Source organism: Talpa europaea, assembly GCF_964194135.1.
Source record: "Talpa europaea genome assembly, chromosome: 3".
In the NCBI taxonomy this organism is placed as follows: domain Eukaryota; kingdom Metazoa; phylum Chordata; class Mammalia; order Eulipotyphla; family Talpidae; genus Talpa; species Talpa europaea.
In genome coordinates, this window is record NC_140069.1 from 126,045,037 (window position 1) to 126,070,049 (window position 25,013).

Genomic DNA, 25,013 nt, shown 5'->3' on the forward strand with positions numbered 1-25,013 from the left:
TAAGGTATGGGACACAGTGAGTTAGTTTTGGGCACAGAGATATTAAGACTGAGTAAGTGACACCACCAAGAATTAACCAATCACAAAGAGACTGTTGGTGCTTTAGAATAATCAGGGCAAGATGTTGTATATTCCCTGAGGCATGTCTCCACTTTTGCTTCCTTGCCCCTCCCAGGCCTGGTACCACTGGCCTGGGAGTCCCACTTTATTTGTTTCCTTTCTCCTTAATAAACTTTTTCTTTCTTTAAGCAAATCTGCCTCTTGTCGCTCGCTTGCCTGAGCGTCAGCAAAGTTCCTGCTGGGGCTTCATGAGACACCAACCCATGGTGGTCTAGTGGCTGGGGCTCAGTGCTGCCATTGCAGCCTGGGATCCATTTCTCACAGGGAGACTAGACCTGAAAACCTGAAATTATGGTATCAATTCAATGCAAAGAATTCTATACAGTATAGTTTGTTTTATTGACAAGGGGGAAATCTGTATAACAGGCTCAGTAGATGCTAAAAGGAACTTATATGAAATTCACCTGCCGTTTCTAATAAAGATTCAAGGTAAAAATAGAAGTGGAAGGAAACATCACAATTGCATTAGCTTTTAAGGCCAAACATTCCAAAGTAAACATTATTCAAAATAGTGGTAAGTTAATGTCATTTGTCTTAAAACAAGAATAATACTACATGTTCATGAAAAGAATTTTACCTAAAAAACCCTAAGCGGGCCTCCTCTGGTGGCACAGTGGTTGAGCGCTGGGCTGTGAGGATACCCACAGCCTCTGCAGTGCTGGTTTGTTCCCTGGCTGCCAGCGAGGGTCCCACAAAAAACAAACAAACAGACAAAAAAACCCAAGATATTCTAGCAAAAAGCAGGCAAGAAACCAGAACACAAAATTGTACTGTAATTAACAAGAGACTATATGGTAAGATGACTGGATAATAGATAAGCACACAGAAATTATTAGCTTTTCTATATACAGGCAACAACAGTCTAAAAATGGAAATAGAAAGCCTTTCAGTTCACAATAGTAGCAAAGTATAAAATACTTATAGAAAAATCTAGTTGGAAACTTGCATGACCTATGTTAAGAAGTCATGTTTTTATTGAAGAATAATAAATAAGATCTGAATTAATGAAAAGGTAGGTCATTATTTTTAACAAGATTTAGCATATTAAAATACAAACTATATCCATACTTATGCATACATTTATTAAAATTGCAAATATATCAGACTGAGGTTGTTTTGGGAATTTTATTCTTAAATTTCATGTAATGAGGAAATACAAAAAATAAGATACATGCTTTGCAGGCCAACTACCTTGGTTGGAATCTAAGCTCCATAATCTGTTACTAAAGGAAGGCATATTATTCCCATTTTACAGACAGAACTAAAGACCAGAAGAGACTTACCCCAAGTACTTGTCCAGTTTATAGTGGACACAGAGCTAGAAGATGGATTATTGTGCTCTCCAGTTAATGTTGCCACTCATATTTTCTGTTTTGTGTAAGCTTTCTTTTAGATTTAAAGAGGTTCCCTTGGATTGTTATAGTTTATTGCTCTATATTTATTAAATCGTTTTGTAGATCCCAAATTTCCTTTAATTCTTACAGTTAGCACCCTTTATGAAAGTTCAGCTATTATTCTACCCAGTTTATGATTAGGGGGATTGAGTCACAGAGCCTTTTGGGTATTGCAAACATAATTGAGATTTCAATTCACCAGTGACTCAGGAGCAAGGGCACTTTGCTGCAGTTTTTTGTTGTATTTTCCCCAGTGTTCACCAAACCTGGAAGCTCTCCCAAGTGTGAGAGAAGACATCCCTTTCCCTTTTTTTATAAAATGGTTTTCTTTAAGAAGGAAATCTCTTTCCATCTAAACTGGGCCAAAGAATAAAACCTGTCACTCACCAAGCAGGTCTGGGGCTCCAGCCCTTGTTTTACTGACTGAGGATGCTGGGAAGAGCAGACACTGGGCCCAGTAAATTATCACAGGAGCTTAGGATTAATACTGCTCTGAAATACAAAGGAATTGGAGAGCATGTGGTTATAATGAAACCAACAGAGCAACACAGTATCAAGAAACCATTTAGCAATTTCTTTCTTGATTCCTATTTTTTTTTTAAGCGTTTTCTCCTTTCTTCCCTTGACCAGCTTCAAGTCAGGATTTGATTGCGTGATACAAAGGGAATGCTATTTCTGGTCCTCTTTTGAAGAATTTGGTGTTGTTCCATTTTATCTGAACTTATAAAGCTGGAGCTCACTGTGGGATATTCTGATTTCTTTCTGTAATATTTTGTTTCACTTGTTCACATAGGAAAGAAGGAAGAGAATGTTTTATTTCCTGTCCCCATCCTTATCTTTCCCTGGTTTGTGTAAATATTACAGGCTCTTAAGAGAGAAATTTGGTTAAACCATTCTATTATTCTGACTTAAGAAAAGAAAATTTGTATTCTTCGGACATTTAATTCAGTAGGGTTATTTACTAAAGAGATATTACCACAGTTCAGTATCCTCTGTCATTTTCTATCTTCCTCATCACGTGTCTCACTTGTTCTGTCAATATCTTCTTGCTTTTTTCCTACAGATACCTACTTCTAATAATTATTCCTTCCTCCTCTCCATTCATTTACTTTCTTTCTCTACTCTCTATACCTCTCTTCACTTTCTTTCCTACTGAACCACTTTCTTTGTAATTTGAGGTTTGGTGACCTCACCTTCCTCCATTCTCTCTTCTTCCTTCATTTCACAAATCTTTATTTAACGCTGGCTCTAGCTAGAATCCTGCATTGTCTCAATCCACAGTCCGCCCCCCCTAAATCTAACTGTGTAATGATCGTATGATCGTGATAACGTCTGGCATATCTAAATTTAAAATGTTAAACATTTGAGCTGATTTAGCCAATGCAGTGTTGAATTCAAATTTGGAAAAAGAAAATCCATTAATTCTAGCAACCTTGGGCTTCTTAATATATTGGAAAATTTGCTTCTTTTACAAAGGCCTGCAATTAGTCTATTCAAATAAGGAAAATTACTCTTTTATCCACTCCAAAATATTTAATCTTTTTTTCAGAAAAAGCAAAAATTTTATTTAATTGCAGTTAATTTTTCACACTACTTTTAACGTGGCTTATTATAATAGCTGAATATGCAATGCTTCAGACATTTTGTAGATGTAATTATGTATGTATCATCGAAATTTTATTGCTATACTGTTTTCCCTAAATTGGATTCAGCATGAGAGGTGGTATCAATTTATAATCTACCACTTCCCATGCTGAAGCTAGAAATAATGCTACTTGGTGTTTCTGTGACAGTAATTAATGATTTCTTCATAGTATGTCAGGTATAAGTCCTTTCTTGACACTCAGAGGGTTCAATAGATCTTAATACCCCTTTTTTCCACATTGAGACTTTTTCCTATTATATCTCCGATTAATTAATTCTTTTTTGTTTGTTTTTTCATTTTTTATTTTATGTATTTTTACATTGTTTTTCATTTTTGCACAATGTATACATTTTCATCTTGGTTAAAGTCCTTAAACAATTCCCACCCCACTTGTTTTGATCCTGCTCTCTCCTCCCTCCCCTCCAGTGTGTCTCTGGTTTATAGTTGCTTGTTGATTTTGATTTTTACTTTATTATAATTAGTCTTTTTCCTGGTCCCTTATTTAGGTTTTATAAATTCCTGTGATGAGTGAGACCATCCGGTATTTTTCTTTTTCTCTCTGGGTTATTTAGTTGAGCATGATCCCTTCCAGCTCCATCCATGTTGCTGCAAATTGCATGAGTTTATCTTTTTTGATTGCTAAGTAATATTCCATTGTGTATATGTACCACATCTTCTTGATCCAGTCATCTATTTTGGGGCATTTGGGTTGTTTCCATAGCTTAGCTATTATAAATAGTGCTGCTATAAACATAGGGGTGCAGGTGCCCTTTTGAATTAATGTTTCTGTGTCCTTTGGGTAAATACCTAGGAGTGAAATTGCTGGATCATATGGAAGCTCCATCTTTAGCAGGTTGAGGAATCTCCACACAGCTCTCCATAGTGGTTGGACCAGTTTGCACTCCCACCAGCAGTGCAGGAGAGTTCCTTTTTCTTCATATCCTCGCCAACATTTGTTGTTGCTAGTTTTTTTAATATGTGTCATTCTCACTGGTGTAAGATGGTATCTCATTGTAGTTTTGATTTGCAGTTCCCTGATTACAAGTGATGAACATTTTTTCATATGCATGTTGGCCATTTGCATTTCCTCTTTGAAGAAGTTTCTTTTTAGCTCTTCTTCCTATTTTTTGAATGGATTATTTTCTTTGTTTTTGTTGCATCTCATCAGCTCTTTGTAGATTTTTGTGATCAGTCCTTTATCATTAGTGTTGTGTGCAAAAATTTTCTCCCAATCGTTGGGATGTCTCTTTGTTTTGGTTGCTTTCTCTTTTGCTGTACAGAAGCTCTTTAATTTGATGTAGTCCCAGCTGATTATCTTTGCCTTCACTATTACTGCTTTTGGTAATATGTCTTTAAAGATGTTACTGAGATGTATGTCATGTAGTGTTTCACCTATACTTCCTTCTATATATTTTATGGTTTCAGGACTTATGTCTAGTTCTTTAATCCATTTTGAGTTGGTTTTTGTGCATGGTGTGAGGTAGTTATTTAATATTTTTAAAGTGAGTAGGACTTGGGAAAGGATACAGGGTGTAGAAGAGAAGTACACTTGTGCTCTGTCTTGATTGTGTGCTCAAAGGAAATCTCATAGGATATTAGAAGCAGGTGTTCCTGGGGGAGCTCCTTTAGCAAGGCTGTAGATTTCAGACTCTGAAATATGGAATTTAGCTGTAATCCTTGCTACCTGAATGGAATTCTAGGTATGTGGCCTGGCTTATGGATTGAACAAAATAATATAGTCCCATGGTGCTTGGCTCCATGTTTCTCATCACTGCAGTGTTATATGGATCTCAGTGATCTGTCTACATTACATTTCTACAACACAGGCCTGAGTATCTTACTTCACTGGATCCTGCTGCATTTCCTCCAACATGTCAGCAGTTTTGGTCTCAGGGCTCTAGGTCAGGATTATTGATAGTCACAGTTCCTTGGGGGTACTATCTAACATAGTTCCAGGCTACAAAATGCTGCCAAATACAGATATCCCTTGCTTTTTGAAAGTTTGCGTTCTACCACATTTTACTTTTATGAAAGACCTATATTAGTATCAGTTTTCACTAACCAAAAGAAATCTGAATATGTTCAGATTTATGAAATTTTAGGCAGAAGTTAAAAATAGTGTTCAGCATTTGTTTAGCCTCAGCTGTTAGAGAGGCAATACATTCCCTGTACAACAAGCCATAGGGGTGGCATCGCAAAGCTCCCTCCTTGGGAACTGCTTTGTAGAGGTTGTCTATTCATATTATTACTGGTTTTGCTATATGTTAATGCGATTTGGGGGTTTATGTGTTACTGGGTATATCTTGACAGATTATTTTTGGGGTTTGGGAATACTAAGAACTTTTCCATGTAAATGAATGATAGTTATTTCTTTGTTTTACACCATTTCAGCTTACGAAAGGTTTCATAGGGACACTCTACTTTTGGGCAGCAGGGAAATATTTAATCTTAAATGAAATGATCACTTAATAATTTGCATGATTTTTTGTTTAGAATTTTGTGTATGAAGTTCTATTTAACTTTCATATGGTACGTATCAGAAACAAGTGAGTAACAACAGTAATCATGTTGATAATTTAAAATAGACAGTGCTGGTTGTAGTTGAAGGAGAGATGGTGGTTTCATTCTGGATTGTGAAGAAAAAGGAGCAATATTGCAGGGGAGAGTTTTTAATGGAGAAAGGAATTAGAAGGTGGTAACCAAGTGAAAGATCAGATGTGTATGAATGGGAAGTAAAATAAGAAAAACTTTTTTTACCTTTGTAACTCTTCTCATTCTTCAAGTCTCAAGCCAAAGCCATCTCTTCCAGAAAGCCTTCTAGAATTTTGTTTGTTGTATGGGTATTTCAACTATCTATACACTAATGTTCCAGTTACTGTTTTATAACTTACTTTAAAATGGTTAATTAAATCACTGGGATAATTTAGTTTTCTCCAACTATGGTTTATTTTCCAAGTTATACTTAGAAGGACTGTTCCTGATAGATTCTAATCTCTTACAGTCTTTGCTTGATTGTTGCTACAGAGAAGTACATTAACTGGGTAAAGGGATGACACTTGGCAGGAGGTGACAGGAGAGGCAGAGTGGATGGCATGAGGAGATGGGAATAAAGAGCTGAGAATAAGGAAGAAGATTGTGCTGTTTGGATGGGAGGGTGAGAAGTATGAAAGGAGTTTGCTTGTGCCCATTACCATCCAAAAATATGTTTCTCCACATCAGGGGAAGGTATTCTTTTAGTGTTTTTTAAATTAGGTTTATTCATTTTTGGAGGTTCCTTTAAAAGGAGTAAATTCAGACTGGGAGGAAGTGGATTTTGGCATATTGGTAGCATTAGGTTTTGGGGTGGACCTGTGGATAACACACACACATTCACCTACCTGTGAGTATACATATGCTTTACTTTTTGATATTTCCCAATTTTTATTTAAGAATTCTTTTTAAGAATGAGTGACATTCCACAAATTAAAATTTTAGTTCTAAAATTTCAGCAGTTCTGACCAACTAAAATAACATTGACCATTTGAAGTAATTGAGATGCAGTGTTCAAAATTTCAGCTGTGGTTGTAGTCTGATATATGATAACATTTTGGGGAAAATTGCCTTTAAAATTCAAGCTAATAATATAAACAATTCCTCTCTTTCTATTTTTGATAATAGGACATTTCCAAATTTGCAGAGAAAGACAACATAGTTCTTGGAGAAGGTGGAATTACACTGAGTGGAGGTCAGCGTGCAAGAATTTCTTTAGCAAGGTAAGTATCTAATTATTGGTCCAGTGAACATTTGCTGTTAATATTATGCATGCAAACATAAGAGACTTTTCTCTGTTTCTTTATATTCTGTTCTAGAATTGAACACACCTCGAATTTTATGGCAGGCTAATAAGAATCATCCTTAAGAACAATAGATAATGATATAACATTTCATAGCTGATACAAATGATGACATTCTCAAAATGCATATCTGCTTTGATGTGTGTATATATTTATTTGCCTTATGGTATGGTTTACTGCAAATGAAAAATCTTGGGATTCTGAATAGCACAAGGAAAGAGAAAATATAAATATTTATTACGTTTATTGTAACAATCCCATGCTCACCCAGATCTTACAATGCACACAACTACTTTAGGCTTTTGTTTATGCTTCTTGGTTTAGATAAACATACATTTTCAAAATTTTCAACATGATGAATAATTTTCACCGCAAAATATTAAGGCAAATTATGTCAATTGTATTAAATCTTGAAGTCTGATCTTTAAAGAAATACCAACAAATAAGACAAGCACACTTAACATTGTCGAGAGTAGAGCTATCCCTCGGGAGAGTGATTCTTGTTTAGAACATTTTGAACTGTCAAAGAGAAGTGCATAGTTAATTTGTGTTAAGAAAAAAAAAAACTGTGGTTATAACTTTCAATTAAAAAATATTGGTGATATGGGATGTCAGTGTTCTTCCAGTTTTATTTGAACATAATTATTTGAACATAATTCTTCTCACTCTTTGTCAAAGTTGTTCACAAGAAATCACATTGACTCACTTATATTTTGGTTCTTTTCCCTTGCTTTCTCCTGCTTTCAAAAACTGGGACAGGAAACTAATTCATTGAGTACATGTAGTTACCTGGTACTATTCTAGGTGGGCTGTGTGTGTATAATTTACTTAATAAACCATATCATCCCACAAAAAAATATTTTCCCACTTTGGAAGTGGTCATGAGGTAATTGAAGATGTTAGATTTTTACCTTGCTGAAAGCCATGAGGGAAACAGAAGAACCACAATTTGAACCAGGTCATCTCAACTCTATACTAAACCATGCCTGGGTCTTGGGATTGCACTGTGAAGTAATAAATCAATGGATATATGTAAAAAATTCACAGACAAGTTAATGACTTCTAAATAAGTGAAAGTTGGTTTACTTAGATGTGAGCCAATGCAAGACTTAAGCATTCTGATTTTAAATTTAGGTAAGGTATGTTATATAGCTTCTACATAGAATTGGGTTTGTATTTACCAGATTATGATTTGGTTTTACTGTAAGATACACACAATTTGTTACTACTGGAAAGGATTATTTATTGTTATTCTGATCAGAATATTCTTGTGTCAGTACTAGATGATGACATGTTATTTCTAATATATTGAGAAACTGTGGCCACAGGTGTGCAGGAAAGATAGAAGAACAAAGTGGGGGGAAAAAGACCTTGAAGGTACAATTTTGATGGGGATCCTTTTTCTCTTGCATGTTGTCTTTGACAATAATTTATACTGCAAAGATTCTTTTATATTTTACTTTGACATTTTGCTATTTTTTTTTTAAGATTTACTTACTTATACAAGAACTGGGGTACAGGCCAGATGCGTGGGAGGGTGAGAGGATTCACCAGAGACTGAATGGGGAACAGAACAGGCATACAGATGAAATATACTGCTGAGGGGAGCAACTGGTGAGACAGGAGAGGTCTGCCACACCATGTGGGACCCTCGCCAGCCTGCGCCACCAGGGGAGGCCTGACATTTTTATATTTTTTTATTCTCTTAATTACATGCTAATTGAATACAATTTTCTTTTTGTAGAAAGTGCCAAGAACTATTAACATAAACACTGAACCAGTATAATTGGGATAGGGGAGGGTTTATTAACAACCACACCTGAAAAAATTACCTTATTTCATAATATAGAACTATATCTTCATCTTAATACTACTATTCTAGGCTCAATTTAGATTTTCTTGCACATAAAAAATTTATTTCTTAATAAATAAAATATAATAGGTATACATTTTTACTATGAATTATTCATCCTTTACTTGTTTGGAATTTTTGTGTATATAGCATAGGGACTGTGACTATAATAAGCAAAATGCAGTATCAATAATACAGCCATAGCAGCACTGCTATAAATTTGCTGGTAGTAGTGAACACTGAAAACATTAAAAAGTAAAATGTGATTATAAAATTATTTATAAGAGCAGTAAAAAATAAAAACCATTACAAAATAAATGAAATAGTTCCATAAGTGTTGCAGTTTAGTTGCTGTGTTTTACAGCAATGAAATAGTACATATATATATTTTTTTCCCCCACTGATTTTTTTTTTTTTACTTAGCTAACATTGGTTTTTGTTGTTGGTATTTGACAGAATAGGGTGTCCCCCTTTTAGGTGTAGTTACCATAGCACACCTATCATCAAAGCACCGCTTGTCCATCACCACAGTCTATTTGCTCACTCTCCACATTGGTTTAGCCTTATCCTCCCCCTCTAGAATCCTCAGTTCTATAGTCAGCTTTCATTGGTTGGTTATTAACCTTATTTTCATCTGACCTTTTGTTTTGGTTCTCCATATTCCACAGATAAGTAAAACCATCTTTCTCTTTGTGGCTCAAATCACTCAGCATAATCTCATCCAACTCCATCCATGTTGCTATAAATGGCATGAGATTATCTATTTTGATCACTGAGAAATTTCTCATTGTTTGTGTGTATATATGTGTGTGTGTGTGTGTGTGTGTATCACATCTTTTTGATCCACTCACCTGTTTTGGGGCACTTAGGTTTTTTCCATAGCCTGGACATTATACATAGTGCTATGGTAATACAAAAACACTAAATCTTTTTAAAGCCAATGCAATTTTTATCATTATTTATCAAATATTTATATGGTGTTGACTGTAAATAGATATCACTGTTAAAATTTTTTAAAAATTTTTTTGCATTCAAATTCAGCCTTTATTGGTAGAACATTTATGTTTCACTTTACAAATTGTTGAATTACTTAGAACATACATTTTTGTAACAGCATATAATCAATCGCCTATTTTAGCACTGATTTGTTCATTAACTTGTCCAGTGGATTTTTGTTTGGTTCATTTTAAATGTCAATTTAAAATTTTTTTAACTTTAATAGCTAAATTGGCACTTTGTTTCCCCCAAAAGGACTACAGTTTCAGTTTTAAAACTATTGCACTTGACTAAATAAGTTCATAAAATGTTCCTGCTCTATAAACCTCATGAATCTCTTTCTGGCACTGTGCCTGTGGTAGATTTTCAGTGTTAAATAAGTTTTTAATTGGAATGAATTGGTACGATTCAGTTTTTAATTTTTGCAAGTATATGCCATTCATGAATAGCAAAACTACTTCTTCAGTTCTTGGAGTGTTGTAAAAAGCCATAGATATCATCTGTGACTTACCTTTTTGTTCCTCATTCAAAATCATCTCCTCTAAATAACAAAGGTAATATTAAGGAAATCAAATTTCATTTTCATTTTCTTTTTAGAGCAGTATACAAAGATGCTGATTTGTACCTATTAGATTCTCCTTTTGGATACCTAGATGTTTTAACAGAAAAAGAAATATTTGAAAGGTATGTTTTTTTAATAACTTAAAACTTTCATAATAAGAAATACCACGGACTGCCAATTACCTCTTTAGAAGTAAATCCACTATTGTGACTCAGTATGGCAGAATGTGATAAAGCACTTAAATCTGATCTTCCCTTCATGGTCAAGATTCATGATCACTTCCCTTAAAATCTTCTCTGGACTATCTCATGCTAAACCAGTTTCTTTCATTGCTATTGTTTTAATAATCACTATATGTAATTTTTATGGTATTAATGAACTGTAGCATGTGTTTATTATTTTGATTATAATTAATTATTGTTACTTTTTCTGTGCTAGTATTTTATTGTATCTCCTCCTAAGATAGTAAACTTTTAAGGAACTATACCTGCTGTATGTTTTAATGTAGGTGAATGTGTGGGTTACTCATCTCCCTCAATATCTTCTTAAGAACTTTGTCCGGTCTTGGGATTTTCCTTTCACTTGAGCTCTGATTAAAGCTCATATGTGTGAATTTCCTAACAGGGAAATTTGGTTGTATGACTTGATTTTAAAAATTTCAAAGTGATTTCATGGACTATAAAGTAGTTTATTGGAAAAATAAAAATTTTAAGCAACAAAGATGTAGATATGTGTATAAAATGGCTGTATTATTTCTAGAAGCTCCTTTCTTAGAATTTAAATTTAATATAGAAAATACTATTTTTATAATCCCATGACTGTGCTAATTAACTTCTTACCAATATAAACTTTGCTAGTTATGTTAGTATATTAGAGTATAATCTAGAATGATACCTTTGTCTAAGTAATATATAATGTTTTGATGCTTCAATGAAATTGTTCTCCCTTAGTTCTTGTTGGGATTTATGTCCAGATCAATGAAAATTTTATTAGAGGAGGGTAAAATTTATTACCCAAATTCTCAGGTTCCCAATTCTTGTATTTTTTTTTAACAAGTCAGATTAGTCTTACTATAAGCTCTTAGGAGCTAAACCGGTGTTCAATTTAAAATGTAAAAGGAAATAAACAGAAATTTTAAAGAATAGGGAAGTTCCAACGTTTTAGAAGACACAGAAATATAGACCTCCAGGAATTTTAAAGGTGACCTCGTAGTTCCCTCATTTCCAACATGAATAAATCAAGACCTCTAGAGGTTAAACAATTTGCTCAAAGTTAAACATTTTTATAATACTAGATATTTAATTTCATGCTAGGTATGTTTGCCTTATACTTTGCAATGTGACATGATGTAAAAATTTAATAAATTAATGTTTCATGTAATAATTTGAGAGGCATCAAATTAATTTCTATTGAATATTTACTTTTAGAATCTTTTTTAAGTATGATGATAACATTCTTTATGTTTTATAAACACAAGAGGGAGGTTTTATATGAGAATACTTTAAATAAAATGTTAAAATGCAATACATTAATATAATAAAGCGTTTATAAAGTTGATCTTATTTGTATCTTTTTATGTCCTTAAAGCTGTGTCTGTAAGTTGATGGCTAACAAAACTAGGATTTTGGTCACTTCTAAAATGGAACATTTAAAGAAAGCTGACAAAATATTAATTTTACATGAAGGTACCAGCTATTTTTATGGAACGTTTTCTGAACTACAAAATCTACGGCCAGATTTCAGCTCAAAGCTCATGGGATATGATTCTTTTGACCAATTTACTGCAGACAGAAGAAATTCAATCCTCACTGAGACTTTACGGCGTTTCTCTTTAGAAGGAGATGCTGCTGTCTCCTGGAATGAAACAAAAAAACAATCTTTTAAACAGCCTAAAGAGTTTGGGGAAAAAAGAAAGAACTCTGTTCTCAATCCAGTCAACTCTATAAGAAAATTTTCAATTGTCCAAAAGACTCCATTACAAATGAATGGCATCGAAGAAGATTCTGATGAGCCTTTAGAGAGAAGACTGTCCTTAGTTGCAGGTTCTGAGCAGGGAGAGGCCGTTCTTCCACGGAGTAGTCTGATTGACACTGGCCCCACATTTCAGGGGCGAAGGAGGCAGTCTGTTCTGAACCTGATGACATGCTCCTCAGTGAACCAAGGTCAAAGCATTCACAGAAGGACAGGTGCATCTGCACGAAAAATGTCACTGGCCCCTCAAGCAAACTTAACTGAAATGGATATATACTCAAGACGGTTATCTGAAGATAGTGGCTTGGAAATAAGTGAAGAAATCAATGAAGAAGATTTGAAGGTGTGTATAAGTTTTATTAGTGGGTTTTCACCAGCCCTTGAGTGTAATTAAACAGAAGGACAATATATATATAGGGGCAATATATATATATATATATATATATATATATATATAGTCTTAAGATAAACCTCATCCATAACCTGTAATTTGAATATATATATATATATTTATGGAACTATTTAATGGAACTATTTTATGGAAATATATATATATATATTCAAATTACAGGTTTTGGATGAGGTTTATCTTAAGATTCTGAAAGTCCAACAATTAAGTAAACTATTTTAAAATGTAAATGAATCAACTGTTTCCTTTTGTGATAGATGTATCTTTTCCATCAAATTTATTGTAAGTCAAAGCCAGGGTTAGTGTAATAAACATTATTATAAATTAGAAAGCATCTGTTTTATTAACATCTTAAAACCTCTCTGGGAAGAGGTTGGAGTATGAATAAATATATGAACAAATAGGTTCAGTTATTTAGCAACTACAAAATAGTTTTTTTGTGGATATAGCTTATCCAAGGTACATAATAATCATATAATCTCTCAATAAGGCTAACTCACATTCCGGCTTAAATATTAGTTTCCTGAATTTAGGAAGGGTTTTTTATCTTTGAAATTTGCTGTCTATGTTGGATTTCTGAAAAAAAAAATTCTTTTAAAGAAAGTATGTGAAACTCAATATACACTAGGGATAGTTTCAGTAAGAAAATTTATTAAGCTTTAAAGAATAAAATTATTTTATTCTTAAAATAGGAAGCAGTATAAAAGAAGAGGGCTTATGCTTGTGTTTTGTTTTTTTTGCTAGAACCTTGCATGAAACAGGCAGTATTTTATTTAGATCACATCTTTAACAGTGTAGCGCAGTTAAGAGTGGTGTAACAGGACCTCCCCAGTGGCGCAGTGGTTGAGCGCTAGGCTGCAAAGCTGCCCTCAGCCTCTGCAGCACCGGTTCGATTCGGCCACCAGGCGAGGATCCCACATGATGTGCAGACCTCTCCTGCTGCGCCCACTGCTCCCCTCAGCAGTGTACTTCTGTCAGTCTGTCTGTTCTGCTCCCTGCTCTGGCTCTGGTGAATTCTTTCACCCTCTTGCTCTTCTGACTGTACCCAGTGCTTGTATAAATAAATAAATAAATCTTAAAAAAAAAAAGTGGTGTGACATTTGGCAAGTCTCAAATTAGCATTTTTCTGGACTAAAGTTTTCTCCTTTGTAAAATGAAGACCGGAATTGGTGAACTCTGAAAAGTACATACTTTCAGACTTTTTATAATTTTAAAAAAGATTTCCTAAAGGGTAATTCTTGTGTGTATTTTTTCTTTGTTTTCTTTAAGATTTATTCTCTTTTTTAACTTTTAAGTGTTCAATACAGCGTTATTAACTATGGTTACCATGCTATACATTATATCAGCATGACTATTTTAAAACTAGAAGTTTGTCTCTTTTTTATTTGTTTTTGTATATTTTATGTGGTTTTCATATCAGCTGGAATGAACTTCTCAAACCTGAACCCCTAAGTTTAGTTGTAAATAATGATATCTTTGACTAATAATAGTTATTTGTTGATTGCTACCAGTTCCAGGTAGAATTTATTCAGTCCCCATTACTACCCTGGAAGGTGCTTGTCACTGCCTCATTTCAAATAAAAAAATTAAGGTTCAGAGAACACAGTGATAGTCCCAAATTCAGACAGTATCTAGGAGATCAATGTTGGACTCCAGATTCAAATCCATGTCTGTTTCACTCCAAAACTCTTTGTACCTAACCAGTGTGTTATACACTTATAGCACCCCTTGGGCCCATTCTTCGAAGTTCTAGTGCTGTTTCTGTGAATATTGTTGACTTCATGAGAAACTATTCTTTTCCATTAGACTATCTGATATCAGTGTTTTTATTTTGAAGTGTATCTACTAAAGGACAAAATTTCCAGGGTACTATACCCAGGGTAAAGCTTACATAATTTAAGTCATAACTGGAAAGATAGATAATCCTAGGTTACTAAGAAATGAACAAATATCAGCTGGCCTTCAGGCCAAAATATCAAACTGTATTCATCCATGGACCCCTGAAGAAATAAGTGAAAGGAGATTCTGGGAAGCTTCCGTTGGATGGAATCATTCCTTTGATAAAAGGTGTGACATTATTCATCATTAAAGTCATGGAATTGTCCAAACAGAATACAATTATATAATCAGTGGAATACTTTTTAGAATTTGAAGAATTATGGGGTTTCTCATTTTTCAAAAACTGTTGTTTCAGTGGACATTATTGTAATGTAGAGTGACATCACACGTCATTCATGATGGTTTATATTGGTTACTATTCACTTAGATTCAAATATTAATATTTATTTCCAAACAGTAAAAATGAAACCAAAATAGTGATATGAAGTAGTATTGTCTTATTGCAATAACCATAATTTTTTTTTTAGGAGTGTTTTTTTGATGACTTGGAGAACATACCAGCAGTGACTACATGGAACACCTACCTTCGATATATTACTGTTCATAAGAACTTAATTTTTGTGCTAATTTGGTGTTTAGTTATTTTTCTGGCTGAGGTAAGAATGTTCTGTTGTAAAAAAATGTGATTTAAAGTTAAATTAAGGATAATTTGGAAGGGATAATTTGAATGGAGTATCAAAAAATAATCTTTAATGCTCTCATCTTGTGATTTTTTTCAGATATGTGTCAGAGAACTGCTGTTTTCTATTCTTTTATGATTTCCCTTCTTTTTGTTAATAAGGAATCCCTGGGTGACTTGACATTACTAATAAAATGGTCATATAATACACTCCTACAATATCCCTGCTGTTGATTACAAGTGCTAGCCTTTTGTTAATCCCATTGCATGGTCTGTGTTTTAGTGTGTGATTTGACTTGTGAAGCTTTGAAATCAGTGTAGTAAGTTATGTCAAGGTGTCAATTTACTTTAATAACCATTCAGCCATTTTCTCATTCCACACATATTTTTGATATGTGAGAATATGCCAGAAATAATTCAATGTGCTATGTATACAGAGAAGGACAAATAGATCATACAGATGGAATAACCCAGTGTACTTATGTTTATAGTGTTAACATGAGCATTTATCATGCTCTCCTCCTTTGGCAAAAACACATTATTTAACAATAGTTTGTTAAATAATAGGTATTAATTTATAATCAGATTCATTTTGTGACTTGAGAGGTAGCCCTCTCAAGTGATTGTAGAATGAATCAGCTTTGGTTCTGTAATTTTTATACCTGATTTTTAAAAGGTGTTTTCTATATGAGCATTGTCTTATTTTCTCTCTGTTGATATTTGTAATTGTTTTATATAAGTATTCTCTTGTCTATTATTTTTTTAAAAAATGGATTCACAGAATACCCAGTATTTGCTAGGTGTTGTGCTAAGCACTGAGGATACAATGAGGAAGAGGACAAATGACTCCTCCCTGGCCTTATAAAGCACATTCTAATGGAAGAGATAGACAATAAAAACATTTTGATGAAAATAATTACAGAAAGTGGCAAGCACCAGAAAGAAATTAACAGTGCACTGAATTACAGGTAGGAAAAGGACAGTGGACAGGGAGACCTTTCTAAGGAAATGACATTTAGTTGCCACCTAAAAGATAAGAGTCAGACATACAAAGACTGGGGCAAATGTGAAGGTCCTGGAAGGATTTGTTAAATTATGGATTTTTTTTTAAAAGATATATATTTATTTATTTATACAAGCACTGGGTATAGTCAGAAGCACGGGCGGGTGAGAGAATTCACCAGAGCCAGAGCGGGGAGCAGAGCAGGCAGAAGGACTGAAGTACACTGCTGAGGGGAGCAGTGGGCAGCAGGAGAGGTCTGCGCGCCATGTGGGACCCTCCTCCGGTGGTCGGGGAGTAGCTGGGGATCGAACCGGTGCCGCAGAGGCTGCGGGCAGCTTCGCAACCCAGGGCTCAACTGGTGCGCCACCAGGGATTCTAAGAGAGGCCGGCATAATTGGGGAGATGAGATTGACAAAAGTGATGTGATGATGTTGAAAAGTAAGACCAATTGACTGGAATGAAAACCTTAGCCAGAATATAATGTGATCTTTTTCATGTTTTAAAAAGACCATTCTCTCTGCTATATGGAAAATGGACAGGGGCATGAGGGGAGGCAGGAACATCTATTATGACTGGAGGAAATTACCTGTTATTAATTAGGCAAAATATCTACCACAGTGAAAAATCTTAAGTAATATTTAAAGACCTCTGTAGATATTTTAATGTTTACTTTGTAGCCTATTAAAACTCTTTATGATGGAATGTTGAACCATTATACCTTCTTTGCTACATTCATATTTTCAAGCTTTTTATATACATCATCATACTATTAATACATTGCCCTTGGCACTTTACTTCATTTCATACTTACTTTCTTTAGTTGTGAATATCAGAATTGTGTCTGGACAGGTTATGTCATGGTAGGGTTTCCCATAGGTCCTGAATATGTTCTTATTCTAATTCTACATCACGTCTGACTTTTAAAACCATGCTATTAGGGTTTTGCTACATACATACTCAGCTTTCATGTATTCCATATCCTAGAATGTTTGTTAATTATTTTGGCAAGTAAGTTTTTCAACTATAGGCACTTGGTTACTCTACATACTTTTAATTCTGACTGGCTTCTAAATACTAGCTACATCTTCTTCATCTACAGCCATTTTCAAAGTTCATGAATCATCATCATGGCCATTCATGAACCTATCTGTAGAGAGCACCATTGTTATATTTCTGATACTTGGTGTATATGTATATAGAAAATATTACTGTATACCCTCCTATAGCTAGTAGTTATGCATGCACTGTCTAATATAGTAGCTGCCAGCCATATATGGCCATATAAACTAAATTAACTGAAATTAAATTTAGAATTCAATTTCTCAGTCACGTATTAGCCACATTTTTAAATGATCAAAATGCCACATGTAATAAATGGCAACAATATTGAACAATGTGGAAATACAACATTTCTAGTATTGTGGAAATTTCTCTTGGGTACTGCTGATCTAGACTATACTGTTTTTCATGAAACCAAGTTGAAAATCCTGAAAAATTTTAAAATTAAAGAATTTTTTGCTTTTCTCTTTTAGTTATTTGGGGCTGTCATTATTATTCACTGCATAAACTTTTCTTACTTTGAAATGTTTTGGAAATGAGATGCTAGAACTTGTTTGTTCAATTGTTTCTGAATGCCCAAATATTTTTACTAAAGTAATTATGTCAGGCCTTAGAAATGCTTTTGTTCTGGTCAGTAAAGGCTATTGATTTGGATCGGTGGTTCCATAGCTTCTATTCACACGAACCAGGAAATAACTTTATATTATACTGACTATACTAGTTCTTTGGAGAACTGTTTGGTAATTGTTCCATAAAAATATTATAAGATGTTTATTTCTGGGATCTACTCATATCCATAGAATGTTGGCAGTGCTAGTTTTTATGGGCACTCCTTTAATTGGAGAAAAGGAGGAATTTAATAATCAAAGAATGACTCAGAAATATATCAGTATCTAGGTTCATGAGTAATTTATTAGGAAATAGGAAAACACTTATCATAAAACAAAGACCATTGAAATAACTAGATTATTGCCAAGATTTTTTGTCATTTTGAATTTACTTGAATTCCAAGATAACAAAGATAGTTGTTTTTTTAATAATTAATGCAGTGCATGGAGGCTAGTGTATAATGAAAAAAAGTAGGAAAGTGAAAATGATGCCATTATATTTGTTATTGTTACTCTACTATCAGATATGTTAATTTAACTAAAACTGTATACCTCTTTTTTTATTTAAAGATTTATTTATTTATGCATACAAGAGCTGAGGTACATGCCAGAGATGCGAGGGGTGAGAGGAGCCACCAGAAACAGAGTGGGGAACAGAACAGGCAGGCTGACGGAAATACACTCCTGAGGGGAGCAGCGGGGGAGACAGAAGAGGTCTACCTCGCCATGTGGGTTTCTCCCTGGCTGGCAGGGGGTTGTACTCATGCAGAAGCTCCGGATTGCTTCATAGTGCAGTGCTTAACCCCTTGCACCCCCAGGGAGGCCCATAAAACTATATACCTCTTTAAAGTACATAATATAACTTCTTAATAATAACAAAAAAGTAAGTGTTCTCCTAAAAAAATTTATATGATACTATGATATTTACATGGTACTATTGAATTCTTAAGAGAAACTTGAATATAAAATAAGATTTGTAGATTTCTTATGCCAAGAACATTTGTTTCTGCCCTTTTTGTTTATATACTGTATTCATTTTAAAAATCATTTCACTCAAAATTTCTCTTTTTTTCTACTTGATTCCTTAATAGAGTTACTATTGGGCTAACTGTATAATTTCAGAGTAATTTCTAGTACTATAATTGGGATGGCATCAACAGAAGATTGTTTCTCCATAGGTTTTGGGAGAATAGAATCCATTTTGAAATAGAACAAGGTAGTAGGGGTCATTTGAATATCAAAGGAACTACAAAAATCACAGTTGTTAAGTTTGTTTTGTAATGACACAGTTCATTGTTATGGCACAGATCAAGCCAATGTTTCCACTTTGAGAAAACCCAGATGTTTTATAATAGTACCAGTAGTGTATGCTTTAATCTGCATGCATCATATCTTATTTTATAAACTGAATGTTTACACTGTTGAAACTTTAAACTGGTCTTCATAAATACCAACTTCATATTTTCTGATAATTAATTAGTCTCAGAGGCATTAGTTCCTCGTAATCATTGTACAATAAAATTATTTCTATCAAATACCTGGATAAACAGCCTGCCTGCAGGCTGAGATTAGACTCTCCTTAAGAAACGAAGCATATTACTTGAGACATTTAGCTGTAATCCTAGATCTTCAGTGTAGTTCAAGGAATAGTTGTTGTTGAGGGAAGGTTATATTATTCCCGGGCTCATTGAGAAATGGTAAAGTATTAAATTGAGCGAAATTTGAATTCCATTAACTTAATGTTTTGCCACAAATAATGGGTATTAGAACAATTATTTCAGCTACTGGGCCCAGAAAGCAAAGCAAAGGAAGATGAAATTGTGTGTGTTTTGTTGTAAGTCATGGTGAAATTAGAGATGGGTATGGGAGAAATAGGTAAAAATAGTGAAAAACTATCAACTCTGTCTGTTCCATTCCAGGTGGCTGTTTCTTTGGTTGTGTTGTGGCTATTTGGAAAGTGAGTATTCCATATTCTATTGTGAATTGTGTTTTGTTTGTATTGATTTTCTGGGTCTTATTAAATATTGCAATTTTTGCTCCGTCCTCGCCCCACCCCCCTGCCCCGGTATTATTACAGTGGACAATAGAGATCTTTGGAGAAAATTGTGAGCACGTGTAGTCTTGCAGCTCCTTGACAGTCTCTAAAGACATTAATTGTGATTAGTTTCCATAAAATGTAATAAAAATATTTAAAACATTATATACTTAGTATTGTCTCTAAGAACTTAAAGAAGGTGAGTTTTACCTATCTCAAATGGTTGACAAAAATGTTCTTGCAATGGTAAATCCTTGAGATTGAAGGCACAAACTGGACTAATGAAATACTGTTTCTTTTGACTCAAATTAGACTTCATTTACATGTATTGGAAATTCAACAGAAAAATTTGGTTGCCAAATAAAAATTTCCCTTTTCCTCTACAGAGAATCTCCTCAAGACAAAGGAAATAGTACTAAGAGTGCAAATAACACCTCTGGAGTGATCATCACCAGAACCAGCTACTATTATGTTTTTTACATTTATGTGGGAGTAGCCGACACTTTGCTTGCTCTGGGATTCTTCAGAGGTTTACCACTGGTGCATTCTCTGATCACAGTGTCCAAAATTCTTCACCACAAAATGTTACATTCTGTTCTTCAAGCACCTATGTCCACTCTCAACACCTTGAAAGCAGGTACTTGGTTAGGTATACCAAATGAAACTGCTGATCCCCCATCAGTAGGACCTGTGGTTTTAGTGGTCTTCCAGTGGTAGTGTTGGCTTTTGCATGGGGGAATCTGCCTTTTGCTGAGTCTCCTATGTCTGGCATGTGCATTTCTCAGTTATTATAGTCTGTCAGATATGGTTGCTGCTCATATTTCTATATCACTTAATTAGCACAGTTAGAATATGATGCTGATGGTATTGGGGAAGCAGAATCAAACCCTTCTGGCTCACTTGCCCTCCTCTATTTAGATATTTGGTCTAGCCCACTCCAGACATCATGCTTTCAATGTATAGCATTGTTTAAGAAGAGATTTAAAGTAATGAAGAAAAACAGAAAAGTCTTTTACTGATAAAGTCTTTTGATGGGGTAGAATAATCTAGTTTGCTATAACAGTTCAAAGATGATCATATAAGTTTGTTCCAGATTTTGTTCTTTTTTGGAGGTGGGGCCAATTCCCAAATGTATTTTTTAACTATTTCTGAACACCACCAAGAATTTGGTAAAAGGGTAGAAACATAAATGTGTAAGGTCTGAGACCTAATGTATAACATGATGACTATAATTGATAATACTATATTGTATAGTTAAAATTTGCTGAGAGTAAAATTTAAATATTCTTACCCAAAAAAAAGGTGAATAGGAAGGTGATGAATGTGTTAATTAACTCAGTGGGAAGAATCCTTTCACAATATGTGTATACACACACCTATATGTATATATATAGACACTAACACACGCAAGTATATATCAATATATGAAAGCCTCACATTATACACTTTAAATAACTTATAATTTTGTCAGTTATATCACAATTAAAAATAAAGCATAGAAAATAAAGTTAGTGAAATAAAGGGAACAAAGATTTCAAAAGTAATGACAATGTAGTATTTTAAAAGTAATCAATTCTTTGATCTTCCTTTAGCAAATTTGCATTTAACCTGTGGTTATTAAGCATTTCCCTATGTTTAATTCTTATAGAAATCTTTTGGACACTTACAGTGTGTGGCACTAAGTCAGGGGCTAACATGAAAACATAAATAAGACCATCTTGTCCTGAAAGAACTCACAGACAAGGGAGAGGAAGTAGACACACAAATGTTTGATTATAAAACAAAAAATAAAGTCCAAGATTGAGATTCAAAGAGTGATTTGTATCTAAAAATATTAAGAAATTTTTTTTCCGGGTGACAGAATGTCAGTGTTAGTATTCAAGAAGCTCTTCATATTTATTCCGAAGCCCTTGTGTGTCAGTAGAGCTGTCTCATTTTATTATACTTGTCAGAGCTAAGAAATTTTAGACCTAAAGAGAGTATCAAATTACTTTAATCCAATGACTTCATTTTTATGTAAAAGCTACGGCCCAGAGAAGATAGGGGATTTGCCCAGCAGGCAGAAATGGTAATGAGATATAAGGGAAAGATTAGAGGCATTGTTTGAGGCTCAGCTTGGCTCCATAGGAGTTACTGCTTGCCCTGACTTCTGCATTTGAGCCTGATGTCCGCATTTGTAAAGTAGGAGAAGGAATAGTGATCTAAGAAGATCGTTGTGAGGATGAACCGAGGCAGTCTCTGTGCCTGTTACAGAGCCAACGTGAAATGCACCCTTGTTTCCTCCTGTGTTGCTGATTGTGGGGTGCTGTACTTTCCATTCCACACTTTTCAGAGATCCTTATTTTCTTAAACACTGTTCAGTTAGTTCTGAACCTTCTCTATTTCATGTTTAGATATTTACCATTCATGTCATTTTTGTATTTATCTTACTTTCTAAACATTAATATACTTTATAGGGTGATTCTGAAACATCTCTGCTTTTGCATTCCTTCTATTTATGCTCTGGAGAATTGAAATAGCAAGATCTTGTAAGATCCATATGTTCTATTCCTGCCCCTACTCCCAACTGCATTTTCTATAGGCAGGAATTTTGCTTGCTTTTAAAAAACCATTGCTTTTAATGCTCTTACTGATTTCTAATTCATTTGTCCTCACTATATTCTCTGCTATACTTGGCAGCAACCACTGCTTTCTTGTCTTGTATGTGCATTTCTGTTTCTCCCAGATATATCCTGGGACAGTTATGTGTTCTTCCTGATTTTCACTGATACTGTGCCTGACTTTCCTGTGTTACTCTTTATATGAACTTAAGATGCAAACACACAGTAGGTGTTCATTGAAGTGTATTGAATGGATGAAAGTATGCAACTACATATTTTGACAGAACACCACCATTTGAAATATTATAAACACCAGAATGTTATTTTTTCACAAAAGGAAACTGTCTTTTTCTAAACGGTAAAAATACTATAAGTTAGTTTTAAAAGTTTTCTTAATTTTTGGGGAAATATACAAATATGCTTAAATATACAGAAGAACATATTATCAGTAAAGGTTAAAAGATAGTAACTTAAATAAATAATTCTTCATTGAATAATTCCTACATATAAGGCTTTCTGCTGAGGACTGTGATGCCAAATAAATGTGGCATGATCCCATTGACCTCTTCAGTGTACAATCTAGAACAAGAGATAAGACTGGTACACAAGCAACTGAGATATGAGACAGGGATATAATCGTTATAACACAGGTGGCTGACAAAATGTATTAAAGGTACTAAGTTTATCTAGAGAAAGGGCTTAATTCTAGCTGCTACTCACACTGATGCATTCTTATAGAGAGGCATTTGAGTTGGGCCAGGAAGGAAATAAATTTTAACAAGTAGACAAGAGGGAAAAGGGTTTTCAAGCAGAGGAAACAACCACCTGGACCAGGCAGAGAATTTAAGGTTTATTTAAAGAGTAAACCTATCTAGTTGAGGCAGAATGTTTGAATAGAGGAAGCCTGTACTAGTTAGGTGGTTTAAGGCTAATTTATGGAAGACATTAAATATTTAACTAAGAATTTTGGACTTTATCCCGCAGTTAGGAGAGGGTGAATGATATGACTTAGTATCACCTTGTTTGTGTAGTATTTTAAATTTTTATCTAATGATATATTTAATTAAATTTCTCAGAGACAAGGAGTGCAACTTTTTTACCTGTTACCTCAGTGCCTAGCATTGTGCCTGCCAGATATTAGATGCTATGCATATGATCGATTTCATGCAAAAAATTATCAAACTTAGCAATTGTGAATGTATAGTTTGGAAGACAGGCTGACACTTAGATTGCCAGTGAGGAAGGAAGAAGAGAGAACACAGCAAAGGGGGGTCGTGTGGTGGGCAAGCAGGAATCGAGATCAGCCATGGGTTCAGGAGAAATGTGTCAAAAAGATGTAGAGGTTAGAGGAGAGGGAGAGCTATATATTAATAGAGAGCAGGCATAGGAAAATGATGATTGCATATCCAGTAAATTATCATTAAACTCACCCTTGCAAGTGTGAGATTGTAGTAGTAAGAAGAGTGCCCATTCCTGACCTAATCTGTAGTTAGGGGTCTGTTAAAGACATTGGCTTTGCCTGAACTTTACAGCAGTCTGTATTTACAGGGGTTTGAAGATGGGAGACAATAACTCGAACACATGGTTACTTAGAATCTTCGTACGATGCTAAAATTTTCTTAAGTCCTTATTTATGATTTGCTTATTCTTATTTGAGTTCTCAATGCTTCTGTGATGATCCAATTGTAGCATTAAATGTATTGATATCTTTTTAAGATTACTGCTTTTTGAGGCATCTTCCTTTATATTATAGGTGGAATCCTTAATAGATTCTCCAAAGATATAGCAATTTTGGATGACATTCTGCCTCTTACCATCTTTGACTTCATCCAGGTTTGTAAAAATAAGTAATTAGTGTCTTTGCATTTGTAATTTTTTAATAATTTGAAAAAAGTAGTAAATGACTTTTTGTTTTTCATTGTTTCCTTTTTTTGGAAAAACTTAATTTCTATTTACTCTGTTTCCTTACATTTGATAATGTTATGGCAAATATGGTTTCAGGATTGTAGCCATTCTGTTCTACAAATACTGCTATTTATTTTAATCTCTAAGGGTCTCAGATTTCTAACCTGCAAAATGGGCCAGGTAAATTTGCTGATGATCTCTTTCAATTCTAAAGTTGTATGCTTCAGATTGGCTCAATGGTCCTGAACCACACAGGATATATTTTAACTTGAAATAATCTAACAGAGAAAAACTATTATCATAGTATCCTTCTGATGTCTATGTCTAGGTGAGTGATTTTTTTTTCCCCCATGAAAGGGAAGCCAACATATTTTAAAGTACAAAAGTCTTCTATTTATAGCCTCAGAACCTATAGTTGTTTTTTTTTAATTTTTCTCTCTTATCCTAATAATACAATACATAGGAGTCCTGCTACTGAGATCTCTATCGTGTCTTTCACAACT

At 34.2% G+C, this 25,013-nt stretch overlaps 1 protein-coding gene across 1 annotated transcript in view; it reads left to right on the forward strand.

Moving 5' to 3' along the window:
- Positions 1-25,013, forward strand: part of CFTR (CF transmembrane conductance regulator) — a gene marked incomplete at its 5' end in the record, with an annotated part of 159,942 nt that overhangs the window by 89,901 nt on the left and 45,028 nt on the right. The window contains 7 exons of the mRNA XM_084229492.1: positions 6,817-6,911; positions 10,438-10,524; positions 11,990-12,716; positions 15,149-15,277; positions 19,890-19,927; positions 20,392-20,642; positions 24,359-24,438. Of these exons, the coding sequence (XP_084085618.1) occupies positions 6,817-6,911; positions 10,438-10,524; positions 11,990-12,716; positions 15,149-15,277; positions 19,890-19,927; positions 20,392-20,642; positions 24,359-24,438 (1,407 nt within the window). The remainder of the gene's footprint in view (positions 1-6,816; positions 6,912-10,437; positions 10,525-11,989; positions 12,717-15,148; positions 15,278-19,889; positions 19,928-20,391; positions 20,643-24,358; positions 24,439-25,013) is intronic.